Source organism: Anolis carolinensis, unplaced genomic scaffold (assembly GCF_035594765.1).
Source record: "Anolis carolinensis isolate JA03-04 unplaced genomic scaffold, rAnoCar3.1.pri scaffold_7, whole genome shotgun sequence".
In the NCBI taxonomy this organism is placed as follows: Eukaryota; Metazoa; Chordata; class Lepidosauria; order Squamata; family Dactyloidae; genus Anolis; species Anolis carolinensis.
Window position 1 is genome coordinate 21292269 of NW_026943818.1, and position 14927 is coordinate 21307195.

Consider the following 14927-nt stretch of genomic DNA (forward strand, 5'->3'; position numbering starts at 1 on the left):
TTTCCTCATACTCAAAAGTCTGTGGCCTACAGCAGCTACCATCTCCGTGGCTTTAGGGTGATACAGATAGTATCAGCTTTCCCTCTGGGCCTCCAAACATACACTGTCCGTATTCTGTTTATGTATTGCTGTGAGGAATTAACATTGTGTGGTGTGAAATGCTTGCTTAACAAGAGGGGAACACGGATGCAGATGTTGCAGTCAAATAGAAAACGTTTGCCTTTGTGCCTGAAATGACAGGCAGTTGTGCTGTGGTGTGCCTTCAAATTAAATCCCCAGCTTCCATTCCTGCGACACATGGGCGATGGGGCTGTTTGCGTGTGTGGTTTGGGAGGTGCATGCACCACTGGGTTGTTCAAACGTCCTCCTTCTTTCTGTGGCCTTGGCTCTTGCAAAGGAGAAGTTGCCCCTTGCAAAGGAGAAGCCCCCACCTGTGCAGCCACCGGAGAAGCCCCTGCCTCCTTGCAACCCTGGAGAGGCAGCAATCCAACAGGTGTGTCTTACGTGGCTTGGGTCTGGAGGGTTTCATGTGGTGAGGCTTTGGCCAAAGCCTATGGCATGTTAGTATGTCATATTTGTGTGACATTTGTGTGTCCCAACCTGAACATTTGCTCTTTGCTTGAATGAGCTGTAGGAGAAACCCATATCAGACATTTTACTTACTTACTAAGAGAATGGTCTCTCCAGGAATTTGCCAAGTCCTCCAGGGATTCTATGTTATTTATGGCATTCTTCTCTCATAGGCCTGCACAACTTTTTTGCCCTCCGACTCCCAGAATTCCTGGCCATCAGACAAGCTGGCCAGGGCTTCTGGGAGTTAGAGGCCAAAACAGCTGGAGGGTCACAGGTTGTGCAGGCCTGCCCTAGAACTTACCATGGAATTGTGTTGGAACAATGTGTGATTGAAGGCTTTCTTGGCTGGACTCACTGGGTTACTGTGAGTTTTCCAGGCTGTATTGCCATGTTCCAGAAGCATTCTCTCCAGACGTTCCCCTGTTTTCTGAATGTTGTTCTTTATTTAATGTCCTTATTTTAGTGTTTATTTAATACTAGTTGCCAGATTTTGTTCATTTTCATAGTTTTATGTTTCACTATGTTTCCAGACAGGAAACATTATTTAATACTAGTTGCCAGATTTTGTTCATTTTCATAGTTTTATGTTTCACTATGTTTCCAGACAGGAAACAATCAGGGGCAGTTAACACATCCTAACAAATGATTCCCCCCCCAGGCAGGAAGTAGGCAGGCTTTGAAGCTGCAAGGCCATTCAATGCTAATCAAGGTGGCCAGTTGCGACATTCACACTTGCCACAAACAGACAAGAGTTCTTTCGCCCACCCAGGATATCCCACAGATATATAAGCCCCACTCGCCTAGTTTCCAATAGACCTCACAACTTCTAAGGATGCCTGCCATAGATGGGCAAAACATCAGAATAGAATGCTTCTGGAACATGGCCATAAAGCCCAGAAAACTCAGAGCAACCCTATGTTGGATCAGCTAGCATATATTCCTAAGATAGCTCTCTAGGAATTTGTTGGTCCTCTAGTGTTGACCCTATGGTATCCTGGGACCGGAAGTCAGGTAATTGAATAGTGTTTTGGTGTATTTACAGTTTCAGGTAATAATGAAACATAAACCCCATTATTATGGGGCTCTCACTGTACAACAAGTGCTATATCTTTGGTAGTGGTGAAACCCAGCTTTCTTTCTGTTCTTCCTGGTATTTTTGCTGTTCAAAACCACACAGAATAGAGTTCATGTTGCCCATAGGGAAGATTTCTCCCTTTACACCACTCTGCAGAAGATATATCTCAACAGCCATAAGGTTTTCCATCCAGTATTATGCAAAGTGGAAGCCCCCATGGGTTACTTATTCATTAACTGAAATATTTATACCTCACCCTTTATCCAACAAAACCCATTTGTAGGGCAACAAATTATAGTCACAGCTTTAAAATGTATTGATTTTTTAATCACTTAAAACCAGGCAATTTTAAACTAGTTAAGACCAGGGTTTTTAAAAAAATGCTTTCCTCAGCTGAGCTTGGTCCTTAAGAAAGCTGGTGCTAATAATAGCCTTGCGTTTTTATGGCTCACTGTGAGCTTTCGGCGCATCGCAGGTACGTTGTCTTGGTAATCCTCCACGCAAGCCCGTATCATCCCTCTTCCACTGCAGATGTTTAAATTCCTGTTGTCTCTTAAAAGGCCCATGGGTTCCGATTCAGAACGTTCTTGTCGAATTTGTGAACATGGAAAGGTTTGTGTTGTTGAAGGCTTTCATGGCCGGAATCACTGGGTTGCTGTGAGTTTTCCGGCTTGTATGGCCATGTTCCAGAAATATTATCTCCTGACGTTTTGCCCACTTGCCTAGTTTCCAACAGACCTCACAACCTCTGAGGATGCCTGCCATAGGTGTTGCCAAAATGTCAGGAAGATAATGTTTCTGGAACATAGCCATACAGCCTGGAAAACTCACAGCAACCCAGTGATTCTGGCCATGAAAGCCTTCGACAATTTATTTATTTATTTGCAGTATTTATATTCCGCCCTTCTCACCCCGAAGGGGACTCAGGGTGGATTACAATGAACACATATATGGCAAACATTCAATGCCAACAGACAAACAACATATATAGACAGACACAGAGGCATTTAACATTTTTTTCCAGCTTCACGATTCCGGCCACAGGGGGGGCTGTTGCTTCACTGTCCACTGGTGGCTGTACTTCCTCATTCCTTTCCACGTGTTTTGCTGGCAGTTTTATGATGTTGTAAATTAGTTAAATTAGCCTACTGCATAAAGCGTACCTAAATTTCCCTACTTGACAGATGCAACTGTCTTTCGGGGCTGCATAGGTCAACAGCAAGCCGGGCTATTTAATGGTCGGGGGCTTAACCCGACCCGGGCTTCGAACTCATGACCTCTCGGTCAGTAGTGATTTATTGCAGCTGGTTACTAGCGAGCTGCGCCACAGCCCGGCCCATGGAAAGGTTTGCTTGAAGTGAACCAAATTGCTCAAAGCTTTTATATCTGGGTGTACTTTCTTCATTGTGCACATAGTCTCCAAACAGGCATGGTTTCCCTTCTTTGAGGAACTGAGGAAAGTGACAAGCCAAGGGAGGCAGTTCCTTTGTCTCTGTGTGTTTAGATCAAGTGAAAGTATATTATTTCTAGCTACCCACCTTGAATCCTAAGCATATGCATTGTTTAGTAATTTCAGTGGAAAAGGCTCTTTGAAGCTATTGTAAGTTCACAATAGCAAAGAAGGCAGCTTCGATTTGTAAGACGACTGCAAACCTGATTTGAAACTGTTGCTACTCTATTGAATTTTCGAAGCAGTCAAAACAATATTATTTTCTCATGTGTTTGGCTTTTTAAAACTGTTTAAACAATGTTTCCTTTCTGTTTTGTTTCTATGTTGTGGTTGTACTGTACACAGTTTTCTTCCTGCACTATTGATAAGTACCTGTTAGTAACGAATATGTAAAACCACAATGTTTCCATTTGGGGACACAGAGGATGGAGATGTTTCTCTTTTGCCAACTGTATCAGTGTGTGGACTCTTATGTGAGAGTGAGAACAAGGCCACAAAATGCCCAGGTCCTCTCCATGGCAGTCGGATTGTAAACCAGGGCTCGGTTTGATCCCACAGTTTCCCATGCTTCAAATACCTTCTTATCTCTGATCGGAGATAAGAACAGCAGCAGGGTCTTGTGGGCTGGATGGGGAATTTCTTTATCTCTCTGGGCTGCAGGCAAGCAGTGGCAAGTTTCCTTCAAAAACTATGGCAGCACCCATCTGTAATTTATGCCCCATCCTTCCTACTAGGTAGGATCCAAGGAAGGTTCACATAATCTGTGACTAGGTTCAAAACCTGCCTTGTATATTTCCTATAAGCTAGCCTAAAGGGAGCTGTTGGCTCCAGCCTGAGCCAGGAAGAAGTAATCCCTTAGCTACGATTAACAGCTCCCTGTCTGCCTTTTATTCCCTTTTCTCTCTCAGCGCAAGGCTTGCCAACTTTTTGTTTTCAGCTATCACCAGGCTATGGCTCAGTGGACCATCTTCTCTTCCAACCCAACACATGTTTTTTCAGGTTGGCTTTGGAGTTGTCTTGGGGTGAAAGTTTTTATTAGCTTTTATTAGCTGGCTAGCGACCAATGTGGTAAGGGATGAGCGTTTGACCAGACAGCCTGGCTTCCCATCAGGACCTTAGAAAATGTGGGAGCACGTCAGTCACTCCCCAAAATTTTGATTTGGAGGCTGTTGGAAACATTGCGGAATTTTTTTTCTGTCTTCCTCTGCCTGTTGCTCTCCTCTTGTGTTTGTGTGAGACACATGCCCCCCTTTGTGGCCTATCTCTTAGCCTCTCTGCTCACTTCTCTCTCTTTCTTTCCTCTCGCCTTCTGCCGCAGCCGGAGCCTGCCACCCCCGCGGCTTCCCTGAGCCAGGTACTGTACCCCACCGCCCCGGACATCCCTCCATCTCCCGTCTGCCTCTGGGCCGGCGTTTGTGCTCGGGCCGCATGCTGGAGTGTAAGGCTTTCTTCACCTTTGGCTTCCCTCCGGAGGCCTGGCCTCCTTTTCCATCTTGCCTCAGACTCGGCCAGAAGGGAGAAAGGGTGGCGGGGAGGGATGTGGCAGGACAGGCCTTTCCATGTCATGCGCCTAAGCTGTTTTCTGGCCTGCTTGCTGAGGAAAAGCAGGAAAGGACATCCTATTTCAACACCCCAAAAGAGCGGGAAGTGAGGAGCCCCTAGGGAAGAATTTGGAAGATAATAAAACTAATAATAATAATAAACAACTTTATTTATATTCTGCCCTGTCTCCCCAGAGGAAGATAGCCCCCCCCCCCCACACCAATGTAAGTTGGTAATGGTCAGTATTACTATTTGTGTGCAGTGTCAAAGTATCTGTGAAGTACTTTGAGGAGTAAAGCGAGGACCAGGAACCCATTGTCCCTTCTCTTCTGGGCAAAGGATTGTCGTCCAAAGTATCTGGGAAGAGACTCATTTTCAAGTTTCTTTTTTTTTTCAGCAAGAGGGAGGCTGGAAGGGGAACAAACAGAAAAATAGGGTGGATTACAGAACACATATATGGCAAACATTCAATGCCATTATACAATTTTTTGTGTGTGTCAGGAGCAACTTGAGTCGCTTCTGGAGTGAGAGAATTGGCCGTCTGCAAGGACGTTGCCCAGGGGACATTGCCCGGATGTTTTGATGTTTTTACCATCCTTGTGGGAGGCTTCTCTCATGCCCCCGCATGGAGCTGGAGCTGATAGAGGGAGCTCATCCGCACTCTCCCCAGGTGGGATTCGAACCTGGCAGCTTTCAGGTCAGCGACCCAACCTTCAAGTCACTTAGTCCACTACGCCATCTGAGGGCTCCATTATACAATTAACAAGGACAGACAATACATAAACAGAGGTAAAGGTTTTCCCATTTTTTTCCATTTCTGGTATCCCAAGGCTGTGCTCAATTCTGGCTACCCGGGGGGGGGGGGGGGGGGTCGCTCCATCTTCCATGCCGAGGAGCGTTGTTGTACGTAGATGTCCTCCCAATCGAATCACAGGCATGTCCTTATGGGCACCTTTTTATTACCTCCCCGCTTAAAGCAGTACCTATTTATCTACTCACATTTCTGTTTTCAATCTGTTAGGTGGGCAGGGAGCTGGGGCTGACAAGCAGGTGCTCACCCCGACCTGGGTTTGAACTGCCAAGCTTTCAATTGGCATGATTTTCTTCAGCTAGCCGGTTTATCCCGGCTCTTTAGGTGTGTTTTTATGGGATGAGGACAAGGGTAACATCTGATGGAACTGTGGAAGAGTTGAGGAATCCCACTGAGATCTGCCTGCTGTGGCTTCCCTTCCACGTCGCTTTCATTGACCAAAAGTGGTCTGACAGCCACTTTTTCTTCCCCTGGCTGCAGGTTTGGTTGCTGCACTTGCAGCTCCGGTTGCTTGTTGATGTCTGTGGCTTGCTGCTTGGGGACAGAGGGTGGTGTGGCATGTATGGTGGACAAGTGCAGCTTGGATGGGCGTATATGTGTTGTGAAGTTTCCTGATGTCTGTGTTCTGTAATAGCTCTGTATGTTTGGGGATTGTAGATATGATAATATACCTTCCTTCCTGATTCCAAGGAGAGCCCAGAAATGACCTTTTGGATTACAGCTCCCAGATGAGAGCCCTTGAGATTTCACATTCATTTTCCATATCTTCTTTTCTGCATTCTAAATTGAAGCTAGCCCTTTTCCCATCCCCAGTTGAGATTATAGTTCAGTACCATCACTAGGAGCCACGCAGGGCTTGGTTGGGGCCAGGGGCTTTGCATGCTCTTCCCGTTGTCCTCTGAGACCCATTTGCTATTTGGGTCTGATGTCCTGGGGGTTAGTAATGTTCAGATATGGACCCACATGCCCCTTTCTCTGTTTGCAGAATTTCCTTAGTCTCACTTGGAAATGGGCATGACATGCACGTATTCACCGAAGCTGACTTATTCAAGAGATAAAGGGTCATAGTGCAAGTTAGGACCCTTTCTCCATAATGTGTGGGTATGACAGAGAGCAAGCCTAGGATAAAGGATCCAGAGTGTGAGCTATTGGGCAAGGCATCAGCTACTCCATGGATAGATCCTCCTCCTCCCCCTAGACAGAGACAGGACTGTGTTCTTCCAAAATGAGTGAAGTTGTCAAATGTTATGATGGTCTCAGTGACATCTCTATTCTTGTTCTCCCCCACAACACACACGGCAGGCCAAGACGGAGGAACAAATAGCCGCAGAAGAAGCCTGGTATGAGACGGACAAAGTGTGGCTGGTCCACAAGGAGGGATTCTCCTTAGGTACGTCATTTGTGGGCAGTTGATCATGGGATGGAGTAGCCCCTTCTTGCTATAGATGTGTAATTCTGCAAGTGGATTAGATGGCCCTGAGATCCCTTCCAACTACATGATTTATTGTCGAAGGCTTTCATGGCCGGAGTCACTGCATTGCTGTGACTTTTCCGAGCTATATGGCCATTTTCCAGAAGCATTCTCTCCTGACATTTCGTCCACATCTATGTCAGGCATCCTCGGAGGTTGTGAGGTCTGTTGTAAACTAGGCAAGTGGGGTTTATATACCTGTGGAACAATGTCCAGTGTGGGAGAAAGAACTATTATTTGTTTGAAGCAAATGTGAATGTTTCAGTTGGCCTGCTTGACTACCATTTAATGGTCTTGCAGCTTCAAAGCCTGGCTGCTTCCTGGTAGAATCCTTTGTTGGGCGGTGTTAGCTGACTCTGATTGTGTCTTGTCTGAAATTTCTGTTTTCTGAGTGTTGTTCTTTATTTACTGTCCTGATTTTAGAGTTTTTAAAATACTGGTAGCCAGATTTTGACTCTTTGACAAGAGTTTTTTCTCCCACCCTGGACATTCCACAGATATATAAACCCCACTTGTCTAGATTCCAACAGACCTCACAACCTCTGAGGATGCCTGCCATAGATGTGGGTGAAACATTCAGGAGAGAATGCTTCTGGAACATGGCCATACAGTCCAGCAACCCAACTACATGATTCTTTGGCACCTCTGTATATTTTTCTTCCACAATAAAATGGAATTAGTGGTTCGAATCCCGATATTTTGAGAGCGACACCCACTTTGTGGTGGGCCGCTAGGTGGCGGCATTGCTTTGGCTCTGAGTTTGAGCCTTGCTTTCTCCATGTCTTCTGTACCACTGAACCATGTGGGTCCTGTTCCTTCCCTACAGCGAGCCAGCTGAAGACAGACACCGCTGCGGGCCTTCTTCCTGAGGGGAAGGTCAAAGTGAAACTCGATTATGATAGCGCTGTGCTGGAGGTGGACGAAGATGATGTGGAGAAGGTAGGATTTGGGCAAAGCCATCTGCATTCCGCTGAGAAAGTTGGGTTTGTTCTTGGTTCTTTCCAAGCTGATGCCTACCTTCTCTCTCTCTTTCAGGCCAATCCTCCATCCTGTGACCGGGCGGAGGACCTGGCCAGCCTGGTCTACCTCAACGAGTCCAGCGTCTTGCACACGCTCCGCCAGCGCTATGGCGGGAACCTCATCCACACTTACGCCGGCCCCAACATGGTCGTCATCAACCCCCTCAGCTCTCCATCTATGTACTCTGAGAAGGTCAGTGTTGACAAGCAATAGTAAGCAAGCCATCCTGACACTGAAGTTTCTCTCTCCTGTTAATGTCACCTCTGCCACCTTCCACAGGTGATGCACATGTTCAAGGGCTGCCGCAAGGAGGACACGTCCCCGCACATCTATGCCGTGGCCCAGGCCGCCTACCGGAACATGCTCATGAGCCGCCAAGACCAGTCTATTGTCTTGCTGGGAAGCAGCAGCAGCGGGAAGACCATCAACTGCCAGCACTTGGTGCAGTACTTGGCCACGGTGGCCGGCAGCTCTGGGAAGGTCTTCTCAGGTAGGTACGCACAGGAAGGAATATGTGTGTATGCATGGCCATGACCACACCTAGGTCTCCCTTTGGAGGCAAATAACAAGCCAACAAAATCAAACTTTTTGTAATAATCAGATACGAGAATAACACAGTTTAAATTAATTTTTATGCCGATTTTAAATACTGTATATCTTTATTTTTTCCCGTCACGTCAACATTTAAAAATATGACAAATGATACATTACAGGGGACTACTGTAAAGTCTGCACATTTCTCATCATATTAATGTAACACAAACCAACAAGTATTTTTCATCAGGTATAATTATAGGTCATTCTTATAGAGCTTTTTTGAATTTAGATCTTTGTTCTCTATCACGTGTAGTTTTTGCAAAGAGGCTAATTGAATAATTAATGCATTTACACACTGATATCAATAGAATCTAATTAACCACAAGCCAACGAGTATTTTTCATCAGATATAATTACAGGTCATTCTTACAGAGTTTTTTGTGCTGAATTCAGATCTGTGTTTATTTTTTTCTCTATCACGTTTAGTTTTTTTGCAATGAGTAATGCAATATTATACTAATAAATAATATAATATTAATTATATATTATACATTAAATGTAATATTACTAATAGTATTGCCATATAATGATATAGTAAAAAGGTAAAGGTTTCCCCTGACGTTAAGTCCAGTCATGTCTGACTCTGGGGGTTGGTGCTCATCTCCATTTCTAAGCTGAAGAGCCGGTGTTGTCCGTAGACACCTCCAAGGTCATGTGGCCGGCATGACTGCATGGAGTGCCGTTACCTTCCCGCCGGAGCGGTACCTATTGATCTACTCACATTGGCATGTTTTCGAACTGCTAGGTTGGCAGGATATAGTATAATGTAGTAATTTAATGCTTATATTGTGCTATGCTAATAATATATTGTATGTACATTTGATTTGTAAGCTGCTCTGAGTCCTCTCTGGGGTGAGAAGAGCGGGATATAAATGTAGTAAATAAATAAATAAATAAATATTTACACACTGATATCAATGCATTTACACATTGATATCAATATTCAATTCAATTGATATCAGTGAATAAATGCATTAATCATTTGAATTAGCCTCATTGCAAAAACTACATGTGATAGAGAAAAACTAAGCACAGATCTGAATTCAGCACAAAAAACCTCAGTAAGAATGACCTGGAATTATATCTGATGAAAGACACTTATTGGCTTGTGTAATTTAGCATATAGAAAGAGATGACATCTCAAGGGATGTGTTTTTTTGCATAGTTTTCTCAGAGTTTAGTTGAATAGTTGGCATGATGAAAACCATGGGTCCCAATAAAGTTACTTAGGGACCACTCAAATGCTGAGGCCATCACAAGCACTAGCCGACTTTCCTTTGATGAGATCCTGGCTTTACTTGCTTTGGATTTTCTGTCCTCACAAACAACTCCAGCCTCTTTTCTCACCAATCCCACCAATGGCCATGGCCCTCTCTTTCTTCTCAGTCAGGATTTGACCCTGTTCCTTGGTAGGATTCCTCCCAGTGGACTCTGTTGCTCACAGCAATGCTCACTGTTTCACATTGGAAGATCTTTCACTCAGATTTGAAAACTGCATGTCACATTTTGCGTGTATGAAAGAGCTTAGGACAGAGATGGGAGTCCGCAGTGCCCTAGCTATGACCAGTCGGGCCCACACATGCTCTGGGGGGTCTTTTGTGTGTCTGCACACGCACACAGGCTGGCACCGCTTGCTCTCTCGCTCTCTGGCACGCCTCTCCTTGCTTTTGCCTTGGCAGTGGAGAAATGGCAGGCCCTCTACACCGTCTTGGAAGCCTTTGGCAACAGCGGCACCAGCTTGAATGCCAATGCCACCCGCTTCTCCCAGATCATCTCTCTGGACTTTGACCAGGCTGGACAGGTGGCCTCCGCCTCTGTGCAGGTGAGAAGAGCAAATATCTGTGTACGCTGTCTGTATAACTTCTGCATGAGGAGTGGGCATTTTGGTGGGAAATATGTAATAGTAATAATAATAATAATAATAATAATAATAATAATACTTTATTTTTATATCCCGCTCCCATCTCCCCCAGGGGGACTCGGGGTGGCTCACATGGGGAACAAGCGCAATGTCACATATAATAAACAGTCATACAATAAAACCAATATAAATAATATAAACAATAAAACCATAAAACAGCATAAAACAGGATAAAACAGCGTATTAACTCTTGTTTTATTGTCTTACTGTGTTTTATTATTTTTTGTATATTGTTCAATGTATTTATGCTGTTGTTTTTGTAAATTGTGCTAGTTGGGCCTTGCCCCATGTGAGCCGCCCCCGAGTCCCCGTGGGGAGATGGTGGCGGGGTATAAATAAAGTATTATTATTATTATTATTATTATTATTATTATTATTATTATTATTATATCAGGACAATGAGTCTGAGCATAGTGCAATATATATAATAAAGGTAAAGGTTTTCCCCTGACGTTAAGTCCAGTCATGTCTGACTCTGGGGGTTGGTGCTCATCTCCATTTCTAAGCCGTAGAGCCGGCGTTGTCCGTAGACACCTCCAAGGTCATGTGGCTGGCATGACTGCATGCAATATATATAGAGAGGCAAAAATTATGTAGGCCAGGTGCCTGCTGTCAGGTCCTGCTGGGGCTGCATAATTTGCACCAAATGCCCAAGAAAGAAAATTGAATAAGATGGGGCTAATCTTCCCTTAAATATGTAGGTTTGCAGTTTGGGGTGACTCCTGGGTCCAATCCTTCAGACAGCGAGTGTATTTGCACAATCGATGCTAGCCAGAGAAATGCTCTGGATGACCTTGGGCAAGTCCTGCTCTCTCAGCCTCAGAGGCAGCAAAGCAAAATCCCCTTTGAACCAATCTTGCCAAGAAAAACCCATAATAGACTTACCTACAAGTCAAAAACAACATATAGGCACACAATAGTAAAGCAGTTTCCCCCATTCCTGGAGAGGTTTGATCTGTATCTAATACCATATTTACAACTACTTCTAATTGTAACATGATTAAAAGAGGCACAGAAAGAAGTTTGGTCCATATATTTACAGCCCATGTAGGTATCTGTGCCCAGCGCCTCTTTTTTCATTATATTCCTCAGACGATGCTGCTGGAGAAGCTCAGGGTGGCCAAGCGCCCTGCGAACGAGGCCACCTTCAACGTCTTCTACTACCTCCTGGCCTGTGCGGACAGTGCCCTTCGGTAAGGATGCCAGGAACAGTCCAGGCAGATATCTCCTCTTTTGAAGTTCTCAGATTTTCAAAAGGAATATCTTCTCTTCTTGGACATAGCCTGAGATGCTCGACATTGTGGTGAAGGGAGGCCTGGGTTCAAACCTTGCTTTATATCTTTCCTCTGGAGTGAGGAAAAACTGTCCTGCAAGCCAGTGTCCTAAGTGACGGAGCCATTGAAGAACCCAGTTTGTGTGTTTGCTGCAGTCTTCATGCTCCAATGATTCTTATAACCGCCTTTGTGCCTCTGGCTGTGTTTGGTCCAAGGGCCAAGTGGGTCTTTCTACCTTACTCTGCCTCTTCTTTTCCTTCCTTTCTCCCTCCCAGGACGGAGCTCCATTTGAACCACTTGGCTGAAAACAATGTCTTTGGGATTCTGCCTTTGTCAAAGGTAACTTGTGACATGGAAGGGTTGGGAAGCAGTGTTTGTGGGACTCCCCTTAGCCTCTGCGCCAGGCGTGCAGCCCTCTTGGCCCCTCCACAAATGGCGTTTATTGGGCTGCCGTAAAAAGTCATTCTGGTTTTTAAAAACCAAGGCCAACCGGTCGTATTTTTTATTTCCTTTCCGCTGTGGCTGTAGCCGGAGGAGAAGCAGAAGGCGGGCCAGCAGTTCAGCAAGCTCCAGGCGGCCATGAAAGTGATGGGCATCTCTGGCGAGGAGCAGAAGGCCTTCTGGCTCGTTTTGGGGGCCATTTATCACTTGGGGGCGGCCGGAGCCACCAAAGGTAACCAGCCAGGATGATTTAGTGCTCTGCCGCAGCAGTTCCTCTCTCTCTGCTGAGTTGAGACTTGCTTAGCTGAATAAAGGGTCTCTTTGGAAGGCGAGATAGCTTCCAAAGAATGATCTCCCCTATCCCTAAGTTAAGAAGACTTCTCTTTGATTCCAAGTCTCATCTCAATTTTCCTATGGCAGGCTTAGCCTTTGCTTATAATTCATCCACCTCTACATAATCCTGTATTTTGTCTGAATTTGTGGTTTTTCATTTAGCTGGTGATGATGGAAGTTGTAGTCCAACAACCTTATTTTCTCTGAAGTCACACCCAACTGCTAATAATAACAAAAACAACAACAACAACATTTCCCCTGAGGGGACTCAGGGTGGATTCTAGCATACACAAACACAAAGGCAAACATTCAATGCCTAGAAACATTCAGGTTATTTGGGGTCTTGATTCAGAAAATTGCATTGGATAGATCACATCAGCTCTAGTTCCTGCTACAGAACACATGCCATACAATAGTCGACATCTGCTTGTGCGGAGAAAACCATATTTAATAATCTAGAGCTGATGTGGTCTCTCCAATTCAATTTTCTGAATCAGCACCCCAAATAACCCCAGGAACAGGCCAAAAAATGAAGACACCAAGGTGCCACCGCTTCTAGGCACCACAGTTTACAAGTACAGTAGAGTCTCACTTATCCAACATAAACAGGCCGGCAGAACGTTGGATAAGCGAATATGTTGGATAATAAGGAGACATTAAGGAGAAGCCTATAAAACATCAAATTAGGTTATGATTTTACAAATTAAGCACAAAAACATCATGTTACACAACAAATTTGACAGATAAAGTAGTTAAATATGCAGTAATGCTGCATAGTAATTACTGTATTTCCGAATTTAACTAAAATATTGCAATGTATTGAAAACATTGACTACAAAAATGCGTTGGATAATCCAGAACGTTGGATAAGCGAATGTTGGATAAGTGAGACACTACTGTATATATACCGTACATACTCAAGTATGAGCCGACCCGAATATAAGCCGAGGCACCTAATTTTACCACAAAAAACTGGGAAAACATTGACTCCAGTATAAGCCAAGGGTGGTACATTTCAGAAATAAAAATAGGCACCAATAAAATTACATTAATTGAGGCATCAGTAGGCTAAATGTTTTTGAATATTTACATAAAGCTCTAAGATAAAAATGTCCAACTCTGATTAAATCATTATTCTCATCTTCTTCAATGTCAATGTGCTTATGTATCCTTTTAATAATAATAGAGTAAAATAATACATGTAATAATAATAATAATAATAATAATAAATAATACAGGAATATAATACAAGTAATAATAAATAGAGTAAAATAATAAATGCAATAATAATAATAATAATAAGATCAGAGTGAAATAATAGATGTATTATTAATAATAAAATAGAGTAAAATAAATGTAATAGTAGCAACAATAATAGAGAAAAATAATAAATGTAATAATACCAATAATAATAGAGAAAAATAATAAATATACCATATATTCTCGAGTATAAGCTCACTGAAATATAAGCCAACCAAGACCCTCACCCGAGTATAAGCCGAGGGAAGCTTTTTCAGTCTTAAAAAAAGGGCTGAAAAACTAGGCTTATACTCGAGTATATACAGTAATTATAAATCAGAGTAGACATAAAGGTAGAGAAAAACAATATATTATCGGTGGGAACCAATACTGTGTCTATAGGCTCTGTACCTATAGTGTTGGCATAGGTATAGATCTCATGCTTCATTTCTTGGCTGTTCCGTGGTCCTCGAAGAGGCCGGCAGTCAATAAAACCCAAATCAGCGAGTGAATTAAGGAGATGGCATAACATCCATCATAAAGCAGCATAAACAGAGGGGCTGCATAAACAGAATTAAAGAGGAAATTGGTAAGCGTTTAAGAAAGTCGTTTTCCCTCCAGCGTGGCTTCGAATCCCATGCAGTTTACAGGAAAAAAAGGCAATCTCAGCCGAGTCTTTCCCCCCAACTTGGAGTGTGTCGACTTGTCTCTTGTGTTGGTGTTTTTGCATTGGAAGGGGGTGGCGTTGTGCCTCCCTCCCTCTCTGCAGGCAGCTTTTGATGTATGTCTCGGCTGTGTTCTAACTCCCTCTTTCTTGTGTTTGCATGGTGCATGCTGTTCCCCTTGCAATGCAGACGGCAACGAAGGTATGGCTCCCTCCCTCCTTAAATAAACAAAACCCACCTCCTTTCTGTCTCACTCTACCTGTCTTTCCTCTCCACTACTTCACGCTCATGTTTGTGCCTCTGCGGCTAGTATTTCTGTCCCCGTTTGTAGCTCAACATGCCCTTTGCCAGCACTTCTAGACACTTAGAAGGGACACATGTAAAAGAGTATCTGCAAAGCTTGAAACACATTTTTAGTTTTTCCAATCTCTGTGTGTCTTAGAACAGTTTCTCTCCGTAGAGATGTTCAATATGTTGTCGAAGGCTTTCATGGCCGGAATCTCTGAGTTGCTTTG

At 43.9% G+C, this 14927-nt stretch overlaps 1 protein-coding gene across 12 annotated transcripts in view; it reads left to right on the plus strand.

Annotated features, from left to right (window-relative positions):
* Positions 1-14927, plus strand: part of myo18a (myosin XVIIIA) — a 155649-nt gene that overhangs the window by 35060 nt on the left and 105662 nt on the right. For 5 of the 12 annotated variants that reach the window (XM_062959264.1, XM_062959266.1, XM_062959268.1 and 2 more), the window contains exons 3-12: positions 4417-4536; positions 6754-6841; positions 7749-7861; positions 7958-8134; positions 8222-8432; positions 10219-10361; positions 11553-11653; positions 12010-12073; positions 12263-12407; positions 14602-14613. In XM_062959264.1, coding sequence (XP_062815334.1) covers positions 4417-4536; positions 6754-6841; positions 7749-7861; positions 7958-8134; positions 8222-8432; positions 10219-10361; positions 11553-11653; positions 12010-12073; positions 12263-12407; positions 14602-14613 — 1174 coding nt within the window. Of the gene's footprint in view, positions 1-397; positions 494-4416; positions 4537-6753; positions 6842-7748; positions 7862-7957; positions 8135-8221; positions 8433-10218; positions 10362-11552; positions 11654-12009; positions 12074-12262; positions 12408-14601; positions 14614-14927 lie in introns of all 12 variants that reach the window. The other 7 variants (XM_062959269.1, XM_062959273.1, XM_062959274.1 and 4 more) reach the window with 4 other exon arrangements.